This window comes from Sapajus apella, unplaced genomic scaffold (assembly GCF_009761245.1).
Source record: "Sapajus apella isolate SASKATOON/1434 unplaced genomic scaffold, GSC_monkey_1.0 scaffold45, whole genome shotgun sequence".
Classification (NCBI taxonomy): domain Eukaryota; kingdom Metazoa; phylum Chordata; class Mammalia; order Primates; family Cebidae; genus Sapajus; species Sapajus apella.
In genome coordinates, this window is record NW_022436985.1 from 7954821 (window position 1) to 7967738 (window position 12918).

Here is a 12918-nt window from a genome sequence, read left to right on the forward strand (position 1 = left end):
GCAAATCATTTTAGACAGGAAAATCTGTACAACAGGATATTGCCATGAGTTGTGGCTACTATGTAGTCTATTCAAGAAACATCATCCTAGGATTAAAAAAAAATAGACTCTACATGTCTTTATTTTGTAAGTAAGTTTTTAAAAGTACTTAACATATAAGAGGGACTTACATAAAGATATGTGAAAGAGTGGTTATTAAAAAAATAGAATGATGTATTGATTGGGCACCTTGATATTGACAATCTTGTACAAAGACAAAGCAGGAAATTTGACAATTTAGATGGATAAACATTTCTCTGGAAATCCTACACCCTAAAGATCAATGTTGCCAGATTAAAAAAAAATGGAAAATATATTTTATTTTACTTTTTATAAACTTAGTGGAAACCAAAATAAGTTTAAAAGTCTGAAGATCAATTTGTATGTAATGGAAAAAAGAAAACAAAACATGAAATATGGAATAATAATCAATGACACACAGCATTAAAGTACTAAGGAAAGGCTAAATGAATTAGAAAAGACTAGCCACAATTAAGATAAATTATACAAAAATAGTTCTAGCTTTTGTATCAAATAACATAGATAATCACACCAGAAAGGTTTTAAAGTGTTTTTAACTTCTACGTTTTGCTTAGCATTTTACCAGTCGCCCATTTATTCAATAATTATTAATTAAGTACGTTTTATATGCTACACAGAGAAAGAAAAATTTGGAAAAATAGATTTCTGGTCTTAAAAATAGAATATGTTAGTATCATTGAGTGTAAGGTACTATTCAATTGTAATAATAATATTACTCTTTCTACAAGAACATTTAGTCATTTCCAATAAGTTAAAAATGACTTTAATTCTCATGGTATCAAGAACTTGATGATATAATAAAATATTTAACATTCAGATTAGATCTTCTTTAAATTTATAACCTTACAGTTTTTTAAGACTGAAAAGGAATAATAAAATTTAAGCTTTATTGAATTTATTAGTTATGACAATGACAATCAATGTTTAACTTCGGCAAACAAAAAACTACATGACTTGAAAGTCGTAATAAGAATAACAATAGGCAAAAACCCTGCAGATAGATAAAACTCAGTGAAAAATCTTGATAAACATAATTGGGGGAAAAACAATGAAAATGAATAATATGAATTACTTTAGCTGTTGTACTTTAACAGTTTTATGGAAAAATACATTGAAGAAAATGTAAAATCACAGCAATATCTGAAAAGGTATTAAACAGATTATTAGCTTAAAAATGTGTTGTGGGATAAGAAGCTTTTCAGATAACATTTCTACAATTTGTTACTAAACAAGCATCTGTGCAAGAATCTGATTTTGCAAGAACATGTCAAAGTGCTTTATGTCAATATCTGAGTGGGCACATCATTTTTATTCTATTTGATTCTGTTTCCTACAACTGATACGCTTCCACATTTTAAAAAGTATATTACACTCAGTGACTTAACAGATATATTTGATATCAGATACCTTGGCATGCCCCTTCTGTGACTGGGAATGTATGGCCTTTTAATAACATTTAGGTACATCTTAAGGTATCCACCTCCTCTTAAGGAGTTGAGACATTTGATTCTCAACAGTTTCTATGGCTACTGGCAGATTAAGAAGTGTTTTTCACCTTGGAAGTGAAGTAAACAAGGGAAGAAGCTGTGCTTTTGCTAGGCAAGCACAGCACCTTGGGGGTGGGTTTGGTTTTTTTTTCCTGTAAGAATATTCATTAACTACAAGCCCTCTGGTTTTTATAATTAATGACTGTGCTCAGTACACAATTAATGTCTCTTATTGAGAAGGGAGTTTCATTATTGTTGCTGTTGCCGTGAGTGTGTGATTTTTCTCCTATGTCAGTGCCAGATTATTTGTAGTAGTTTGGTAGGTCACAAAAAACCTTTGACAGGCTAATTCTCTTAGGTCATGAGAGCCAAGTCTTGCTAAACAAATCTCATTCTGATGGTTATAGTCAATTACATACTGTTTCTATTTGACTTCTTTCTCATGCTACCACTTCGGGGGGGGAAAATATTTCCTTCTCATGCTTAGCATTGGTAAGTTTGGGCCATACCAGATATGTAGGACAGAGTCTTGCTCTTAGTGGCTAAGTAGCAGCAATTATTTATATGATTAAAAAAATCATAATTGTTGTTGGGCTATGTAAGTATCTGTACTGGTAGATGATATATTAAATATCCACCTATTTATCTTTTTTTAATCTGACAGCCACAATAGAGAAAAATAACTGATGAATGATAAAAATTGGGTTGTACATTGTGTTTTTTTAGTAAATAAAGCAAAGGAAAAGAAATCCAGTAATCCTGAAACTTGCAAACAGACAAGTTTCATACAATAAATCCATCTGGGACACTCCCAGGAACCAAACTGCATGCCTGGAACATCCTTGCCCTACCGGAAATTCTTTTACCTGGTTAACATCAATTGAGATGGTTTCCCTTTCTAGACACTTTCCCTGGTCCCCTTAAATTGGATTTGTCTCAAGTCTCAGGTAGTCCCATTGTATCCTGTGTATAACACTGTCATAGCAATTACTCATTATGCATAAATCTCTGTGGTAGGCAGAATAATACATATCCCTTTCCCCCAAGGTGTCCGTATGCTAATTCCCTGTACCTGTGAATATGCTACCTTACATGGCAAGAGGGACTTGGAAAATGTGATTAAAGTTAAGCACCTTGAGATTGGGAGATTTTTCTGATTATATCCAAGTGGGTCCAATCGAGTTACATGGTCAGAAAGATGCAGGGAGAACTCAAGACAATGTAGCTGGCTTTAAAGATGAAAGACGATGATGAGTCAAGAAATGCAGTGGCTTCTAGAAGCTAGGAATGGACCTCAGTTTACAGACTTCAAGAAAACAGGGGCCTCAGTCCTACAACTGCAAGAAAATGAATTCTGCCAACAACTTGGATTAGCAGGAAATAGATTATCCTGTAGGGCCTCCAGAAAGAAACATGGCTTGCTTTTAAGTCCACTGTTTTAAGAGCACAAAATTCAGACAAAGCCTGTTCATATACATAAATTATTATTCTTTAATAGTAATAATAACTGGAATGTTTTAGGATATATTTCATTGATTTTACACCATAACCTAGACAATTGGGGGGATAATAATGCACTTCAGATTTATCCTCAATGTCTCTGTCAATAGTATTGAGACAACCATGCATCTAGCTGTCTTGGTACCCTAACCGTATCTTTATTCTTGAAGTGGATAACACAATGGAAATAAATTAATATGACTCACTTTAACTATAAATAAATACAAGTTAGGCTATAATTAGATACATTATGTTTATCAACCAAATGGAATATTCAAAGACTTGAGTATATTTACTAAAATGTAGATATTTCAAATTATTTCAGAAGTTTAGTGATTTTATATCTCCTTCTAAAAATATCTGTCTTAGATTTCCACACCACCCAAACTAAAGCAAAGATCCCAAAGTGATATAAGAAAAGAAAAAAATGAATCATTTTCTTCCTGTGTTAACTGAATGAATAATTTGTTTTATTTTATTTTTACCTTTTAGGAAAGATTGAAATTCTCTGTCTTTATCTTCACTGACTTTTTCTTCTAGGGAAGAGTAAGTGTTCCTTACATCATTCACGGTCAAAGAAATATTGTCAATTTTCTTCTGCAGGAGAGTCAGTTTCATTGCCTGGTAGTTCACCTGGTCAGTCATTTTCTGCATCACTTCTGCATACAGAAGAGAAAATTGAGACCATTAAAAATATATTGTGTCCCATAGTTAGAATCATATTGAATGGAGAAAAACGAAAACCCTTTCTTCTACAATCTAGAGCACAACAAGGATTCCCACTTTCACCACTCTTTTTCAACAGAGCACTAGCAGCTCTAGCTAGAGCCATCAGACAAGACAAAGAAATAAAGGGCATTCAAATTAGAAAGGAAGAAGTCAAATTATCCTTGTTTGCAGGATACAAAACCAACATAAAAAACTCAGTTTCATTTTTATATACCAACAGCGAATAATCTGAGAAAGAAACAAACAAACAAAAAAAGTAATCTCATTTACAATAGCCACACATAAAGTTAAATACCTAAGAATTCAATTAACCAAAGAAGTGAAACTTCTTAACCAAAAAAGTGGAAGGTCACTATAATGAAAACTACAAAACACTAATGAAAGAAATTGAAGATATGCCATGTTCATAGATTGGAAGAATAAATATTGTTAAAATGTTCATACTATTAAAAGCAACCTACAGATTCAATGCAATCCTTATCAAAACCCTAATGACATTCTTCACAGAAATGAAGTACAAAAAAAAAAAAAAACCTAAAATTTATATGGAACAAAAGACCCAGAATAACCAAAGCTTACTTAAGCAAAAAGAGCATAAAGGAACAACTGGAGGAATCATTCTACCTAACTTCAAATTATAATATAGAGCTATAGTAACCAAAACAGCATGGTCCTGGCATAAAAACAGACACATAGACCAATGGAACAGAATAGAGAACCCAGAAACTAATCCACATACCTACAGAGAACTCATTTTCAACAAAGGTGCCAAGACCATACACTGGGGGAAAAGACAGTCTCTTTAAAAAACGGTGCTGGGGAAATTGGATGTCCATATGCAGAAGAATGACTCTGGACCTCTATCTCTTGCCATGCACAAAAATCAAATAAAAAGGGATTATCTATTGAAATCTAAGACCTCAAAACATGAAACTACTATAATAAATATTGGGAAAAGTCTCTAGGACATTAGTCTGGGCAAAATTTTCTTGAGTAATACCCCACAACCACAGGAACTCAAAGCAAAAAAATAGACAAATGGGATCATATCAAGTTAAAATGTTTCTACACAGCAAAGTTTACAACCAACAAAGTCAAGATACAACCCACAGATTGGGAGAAAATGTTTTCAAACCACCCATCTGACAAGGGATTAATAATCAAAATATATAAGAAGCCAAACAACCCTATTAAAAATCTGATAATCCAATCAAAAATGGGCAAAAGATTTGAATAGACATTTTTCAAAAGAAGACATACGAATGGCTAACAGGCATATAAAAAGGTGCTTAACATCACTGATCATCAGAGAAACTCAAACCAAAACTATTGTGCAATCTTATGTCACCCCAGTTAAAATGGCTTATATCCAAAAGACAGGCAATAACAAATGCTGGTGAGGATATGGAGAAAGGGGAACCTCATACACTGTTGGTAGGAATGTAAATTAATACAACCACTATGTAGAACAGTTTGGAGGTTCCTCAAAAAAACTAAAAATAGAGCTACCATATGATCTAGCAATCCCACTAATAGGTATATACACAAAAGAAAGAAAATCAGTATATCCAAGAGATATCTGTCCTCCCATGTATATATGCAGCACTATTCACAATAGCTGCATATATGTGGAAGAAACATACATGACCATCAACAGATAAATGGATAAAGAAAATGTGGCATATATGCACAATGGAGTATTATTCAGCCATATCAAGGAAAGCAACAACATGGATGGAACTGGAGATCATTATGCTAAGGGAAATAAGACAGGCAAATAATGACAAACATTGCGTGTTCTCACTTATTTGTGGGATCTAAACATCAAAACATTTGAACTCAAGGAGATACAGAGTAGAAAGACGGTTATTAGAGTCTAGGAAGGATAATGGCTGATGGGAGTGAGGTGGGGATGGTTAATGGGCACAAAAAAATGTTTAGAGCCTGGACACAGTGGCTCATGTCTGTAGTCCCAGGACTTTGGGACTACAGGCTGAGGCAGGTGAATTGCTTTGGCCCAGAAGTTCAAGACTAGCCTGGGCAACACAGATAAACCTTGTCTCTATAGAAAAAAAAAAAATTCCAGGCATGGTGGCACACATGTGTAGTCCTAGCTGCTTGGGCAGCTGAAATAGGAGGATTGGTTGAGCTCTGGAGACGAAGACTGCAGTGACGTGTGATCACTCCACTGCACTCCTGCCTGGATGACACAGCGAGACTCTGCCTCTAAAAACGTAAATAAATAAATAATAAAAAAGGATAGCAAAAGAAAGAATGAATAAGACCTACTATTTAATAGCACAATGTGGTGACTATAGTCAATAATAGTTTAATTACACATTTTAAAATAGCTAAGAGGATATAATTGGATTGTTTGTAACAGAAAGGATAGATGCTTAAGGGGATGGATAACTCATTTTCCATGATGTGATTATTATACATTGTGTGCCTGTATCAAAACAATATATATACCTACTATGTACCCACAAAAATTAAAAATTAGATATATATATATTTAAAACCACTTAAAAAAAATTTTTTTTTGAGCAGAGTCTTGCTTGTCACCAGGCTGGAGTGCAGTGGCGTGATCTTGGCTAACTGCAACCTCCGCCTCCCGGGTTCAAGGGATTCCCCTGCCTCAGCCTCCCAAGTACCTGGGACTATGGGGTCACGCCACCACACCTGGCCAATTTTTGTATTTTAGTAGAGACGTGGTTTCACCATGTTGGCCAGGATGGTCTCTATCTCCTGACCTCGTGATCCAACTGCCTCGGCCTCCCAAAGTCCTGGTATTACAGGCGTGAGACACTGTGCCCGGCCTAAAACCACTTAAATTTTTAATTACAAATTAAATATACATATTTAAAATCACTTAAATTTCATGATAGGCTTGAAGGTAATTCAAATAAACTAATTTGCACTAATATATTTGAAAATATAGACTATTCATTTAGCAAATGGCCACTTGAATGTTAAGACTAAGTGTAGAAATTTGTAAAGAGTATTATACTAGCTTAGATTTCTAAAATGTTTTAACTTTTCCCAGAATTTTCAGTGTTTTTAAAAAAATTAACAGGAACTCTGAAGAGTTCCTGTTACACTCTCAAAAAGAAACAAAGGGGCAGAAAAAGTAACTCTCGCAATTACAGAGCTGATGGCTCATCCCCTACTTCCAAATTCAATACCTCAGCATTAAAAATATGCAGCTATATATATGTATGTAGTTGTAGCTATGTTCTGAGAATTTTCTTGTTGACTCAGGTATTCATTAACCAAAGATTAAGAAACTCATAATTTAGTTTGAATCACTTTATATAGCAATAATATTCTCTATCCCTTTACATATGCATTACAGTAATTCAAGAATTTTATGGTCTTTTATAAAGATACTGAATTTCAATCCCTTAAAAAATTACAATACAATTTTTACGGGATATTCAGCTGCATTCTTTTTTTTTTACCCAGGCTGGAGTGCAATGATGTGATCTCGGCTCACCGCAGCCTCCGCCTCCTGGGTTCAGGCAATTCTCCTGCCTCAGCCTCCTGAGTAGCTGGGATTACAGGCACGCGCCACCATTCCCAGCTAATTTTTGTATTTTTAGTAGAGACGGGGTTTCACCATGTTGACCAGGATGGTCTCAATCTCTTGACCTCGTGATCCACCCGCCTCGGCCTCCCAAAGTGCTGGGTCAGCTGCATTCTTAAAGACAGCCCTTTAAGTCACATTTCTTGATTGAGTGCTTTGTTTTGTATGACTAGATCTATGTCAAACACAGTGAGTAGATGTTTTTGGCAGCAACCAACCTTATGTTTCTAAGAGCTAAAGTTTAGCTTTAAAAGAAATGGCAAACAATGATTAGAAAGATGAGAAAATACATGACATGCCAACTTTGGATCAGCAGGAGGTTCTTGTTGATTCTTAGTAATAATTCCATTTCTTATTGATCACCTGTTGAGTGATCAATGAATGAAAGAGAGTCTTCTTAGTTCCCTTTAAAAGAACAAGTTGTTCCTTCCATGTCAAGGATCTTCCATAATGACACTCTTTGGAAAACAAAAGTTTGGTCTTATTTTGGAATCCTGTGATTTCTTTACAACCTAGTATCACAGCATTTTCACTCCTTCTGTGTTTGCACACAGAGCTTCAATAATTATATGTGGTCTTTTCAGTCTGGGAACCTATTATAGTTCATCCACAATTTCTCCCAACATCCGGCACCAGCAGAAAAAGACTGAGAAGTATGTTAATGTGTCACCATCAATCATTTGACAACTAAGAGATTTCTTGTTTGGAAGTTGTAATAAATAGTATTGACAATAATAGAGTTAAGAGATGATAGTAATTACAATCTATGACCTGGGTCACCACAGTCTTGCTGCTGCTGCTGATCGGCTACTCCTTTGCCAATAGCTGTGTGACTTTCAGCCTGGTTGGTGTGTATCAAATGCTGCTGTTCCTGGGCTAGAAGGAAGCAGAAAGAGAAGAGAGAGAGTTAAGCACTGGGACAGTCTCATTTATTCCAGCCCTGAGCAAAAATGTGGCTGACGTACACTTTCCTGTGTACTGACAAATGATGGTCAGGGATGATTGCAGAGTAAGCTGCTCCACCCCCAACCGTAGGGCAATGTGACACCACATTGGAGTGGGAAATGCAGGACTCCAATTCTGCATGGAAAAAAATAAAATTATTCAGGCCTCCTTTCCATGAAAATGGATGGTAATTTGGGGGAGCTGTGTAAACTAGCAGATGTAAGCTGCCTGCATAATTGAGGGGATTTTAAAATCCGCTGTGTTAAAAGCTATAGCAGCTTTGTAAGTGGACTGCCACAAGGGCTGATTATTTAACAAGGCAATTTCCAACTGGTGTCTGTTTGGAAAAAAGGGAGAGCTACAGGTTCCTTACTAAAATAAAAATAGCTGTTTGATTAATAGCGCCACTAAAATGGATTGTTTCCAGATTTTTATAGTCTCAAACTGGGCTAAAAATGAAAGTAAACTATTGCAGGTACATTTCAAGAGAATCAACTGGCAAAGTCAGTGAAATTTCAGAAAGTAGAAATTCTTGTAAAAGAAATCTACTCTGTTGAAGAATTTAACATGAATCAAGTAATATTTCCCATGAATTAAGTAAGATTTTAGTGGCAATGTAGTTTTTCATTGAGAAAAATAATTTAGAGAAATTATCTATTTAAAACATTGAGAGCAGGCCAGGTAGCTCACACCTGTAGTCCCAGCACTTTGGGAGTCTGAGGTGGTCGGATGACTTGAGGTCGGGAGCTCGAGACCAGCATGGCCAACATAGTGAAACTGTGTCTCTACTAAAAATACAAAAATTAGTTGGGAGTGGTGGCGGGTGCCTATAATCCCAGCTACTCAGGAGGCTGAGTCAGGAGAATTGTTTGAACCTGGGAGGCAGAGGTTGCAGTGAGCCAAGATCATGTCGTTGCACTCCAGCCTGGGCAACAGAGCAGGACTCCGCCAAAATAAATAAACAAATAAATGAATGAAATAAAAATAATAAATAAAATATTGAGAGCATCAAATAATCTATGTCTTTACAGACTTCTAATGAACAAATTTACCCATTGAAGTCTGCATGTCAGACATGAGAAACAAATATTTTTTGTCTTGCTGTGCTTCTTCCCATGTGAATTTAGGAACCAATGAGACTTTACACCTCTAGCACATGTTAATTATGCTCCCTAAGCCATATGCAGCCGTGACTATAATACTTAAGCTTCTCCACTCCACAGGAAGTATATTTGGCATTAATTTGGGTGAGTCTCTATTGTTCGACTGAATTTTTCATTTTTTATTCTTCAGGGCATTGAGCTAAATTAATGAATTTCCTTTCATGTCCAAGATTTTTGTTTTGATGCTATTTCCTTTTTATGTTCATTTCGTCCACTGTATTCTATAAAGTCCTGTGTAATTGTTGACTTATGTGTCGACAAAGACAATCTGCAGCTTGGAGAAAAGTGTAATTATTTAGGGGCTGGAGTGGGTGGGGAAAAGTGTAAATCTTCTTCTAAGACCTAGCAATAAGGTCATTATAGGTGTAAATTTAAATTAATTCATACACATACAACCATTTAATCGTTGCACAAATTTTTATCATGATTCCTCCTTGAAAGGCGTAATAAAGCATTTTATTCTGGCAGCTTACGTGTAAATCCATCCAAGAGTGTAACTAGAGAGTAAAGCGATGGTTCTGAAACTGAAGTCCCTTAATCAGCAGCATGAGCATCACCCGGAAACTATTGGAGGTAGAACTTCTAGAGACCCACCTTAGACCTACTAATTTAAATATGAATGTTCAGGATACAAACTTGCAAGTATTTGTAGCGGTAAGAACATGTGGATTTAACAGGATGAACAATGATCTTTCCATTTATTTGCTGCTTATCTTTTTGGCTAAATCACAGGAACAAAAAAAGCTGGTGCATTTGCAGGTAGTAACACAACTCAGTGGACTGGACATTTTGTAAGGAAGGGAAGCAGAATTATAGTAAAAGGAAAGATAATATTGTTTTGTGGCATACAAATAGGGTTACTATTCAAATTTCCTTTTCTATCATTAACTTTTATTATAACACATATTTCTTTACATCCCATTAGAATACCATTTTATTTTGTTTTTTTCCTCATGGATGGAAATCAGAAGTTCCTATAGACTTTGAAACATTAAGTGTCCATGTTTTTTTCACTCTCTCAACTGAGATTCTCATTCAGTAGATCTATTTTGGGGAATGGTGTATGTGTGTATTTTTTTTTTGTAAAAAACTCTACACTTGATTTCTCTATGCATGTCCCTGGTTACAAACACTAATTTAGAACAAATTGCTAAGCTTTCTATTTCTAAGAGGTAAATTCATTGTATAATGCAGAAAATACTAGATACGTTAATAGTAAAATTCCAATCCAGAAGCCGATCTTCATAGTCTTTAAATAGCATTCCTGTTCATAACAAAGGCATATGTGGAAGACACGATTTATTAAATTCTGAGAATTGAAAACCTTGAGTCTTATACCATTCCTTAAGAGTAAGTGAAGTGAGATGGGGGTGGAAGGTGCCTTTCACAGCTTCCTGATTTCCTTATGTAGATATTGCCATTCTTTCTATTGTTATAACACAAGATTCCCTAACGAGGCACTGCTAAGCATGGAAGCATATGAAGAGTGTTTGTGCTGCCTTCACAGCAATCAAATCTACAGCCCAATGACAATTTTAGAATGTCTCAGAAATAAAATTGCTTTCCACTCAAAAGCCAGACTGTTGCTCCTTACTCCCATCTAGCAACATTGCACATTCCCCAGCTCCATGATTGTGTTTCGCCAGTATGTAGCAATGTGGTTGGCCAATTGTTAAAATATTGAAATATAATAAAGCCACAACTGTTGGCAAATACATAATGCTGAAGTCCAAGAACTGAAAAGCTTAGTTATACAAATTATAATATTAACTAATTACAAGCTAATCATGGTTACCTGATAAAGGATGTACTTTGTAGGATATGTGATGAATGGAATTCCTACTGTGGCAACATCTGAAAACTATTTTTCAAAATCAGTGTTTTGTTGGAACCAAGTCAGGCAGTGTGCAGATTTTGTGAAACAGTCAGTGTTTTAGGAGAATGAATAGTTTATCATTACTCATGATTTATGTATTTGCTAGAACTTCCAAATTGTTTGGTGCTCAATTTATTTTACTTATTAGTAAGTGCTAATTGTTCTGATTGCATAGTTATTTGATAACTATAGTCCAGAAGTTTATAAAATTATTGAAAACACTGAAAAAGAGACATAAGTTTAACGAAATTTTGAAAGCATTAGTTTCAGGTATCATGAGTATGAATTTTTTGAATCTGACTACAAAATGAAAATTTTATCACTTAGGAACCTAGCCCTAAATTAGCTAATGATACTGTGCCAAACTCAGTTAGTCTAGAACACCTTTTAATATGTACAATATCTAAATAATACCAAATCATTTTAAAAGGTAAATTCAATATACAATAAATAAGTTAAATTACTTGAATGAAAATCAACTTGATTTTCAATATTGGTGGATTATTTTTTCTTGCTAGGTAAATGTTGGATTCAAACAATGCTACAAGTTGGTATAATATAAAATTAAAATTACTAGATTCATTTTTCATAATGGCATTTACCTATTATGTTAAAGATTATTTGCAATCATGAATCATGAAAATATTAAAGAATGTTATGAAATTAGTCTAATGAAATAAGTATTCCTAATAATAAAAATTTTCAATGAAATCGATTGAAGTAAATAACTTAAAAATACTTTATCAGATAATGTTAATAAAGTGCCCACAAAATAAATAAAATATTTAGAAAAAATCAGAATTTTAAATTATTTCTTATTTAAAATAATAAAGCATTTTAGAAAAGAAAAATATTATAGAACTTACCTAATATAATTCTGACCTAGGAATGTCATTTCAAATCAGTTTTGTGATACTACTTTTTGTAAAACAACTTCTTAGAACACGTAAAAGTCAACTTAATAAAATTAAAAAATATTATTAATGAAACTTGGACTTTCTTATACAAACATTTTCACAATTTTCCTAAGATGTAAAAGTCAATAATTTTAAAGCAGTTAATTTTTTTAAATCTCAGTAAATTAGGAGGAGAAACATCTTTAATACTACATTAGTAATGTAGTAATACATATGAACAATCGAGAAAGAAAATCTCCATGAAATTTGTATATGTGAAAATTAAATTTTTTAGACAAGTGAAGCCAGTGCACTAATAGTGAAAAAGTAAACCAGGAGTTTCAGGCAAAACTAGATAGACGTCTGTTTTTTAAAAATTTTGGCACTAAAACTTACTGCATTCAAATATTTCTGACTGAAACTATAATGTGTTATCAAGTAAAGACTTGAAATCTGCCGGGCGCGGTGTCTCAGGCCTGTAATCCCAGCACTTTGGGAGGCCGAGGCGGGTGCATCACGAGGTCAAGAGATCGAGACCATCCTGGTCAACATGGTGAAACCCCGTCTCTACTACTAAAAAAATACAAAAAATTAGCTGGGCATGGTGGGACGTGCTTGTAATCCCAGCTACTCAGGAGGCTGAGGCAGGAGAATT

The 12918-nt window shown here is 34.5% G+C and overlaps 1 protein-coding gene across 1 annotated transcript in view; it reads right to left on the reverse strand.

The window, feature by feature from the left end:
• The window catches only part of MMRN1 (multimerin 1), a 75327-nt gene that overhangs the window by 22216 nt on the left and 40193 nt on the right, over window positions 1-12918 (reverse strand). Inside the window, exons 5-6 of the mRNA XM_032239595.1 lie at window positions 8155-8259; window positions 3554-3727 (exon numbers count right to left, since the gene is read on the reverse strand). Of these exons, the coding sequence (XP_032095486.1) occupies window positions 3554-3727; window positions 8155-8259 (279 nt within the window). The remainder of the gene's footprint in view (window positions 1-3553; window positions 3728-8154; window positions 8260-12918) is intronic.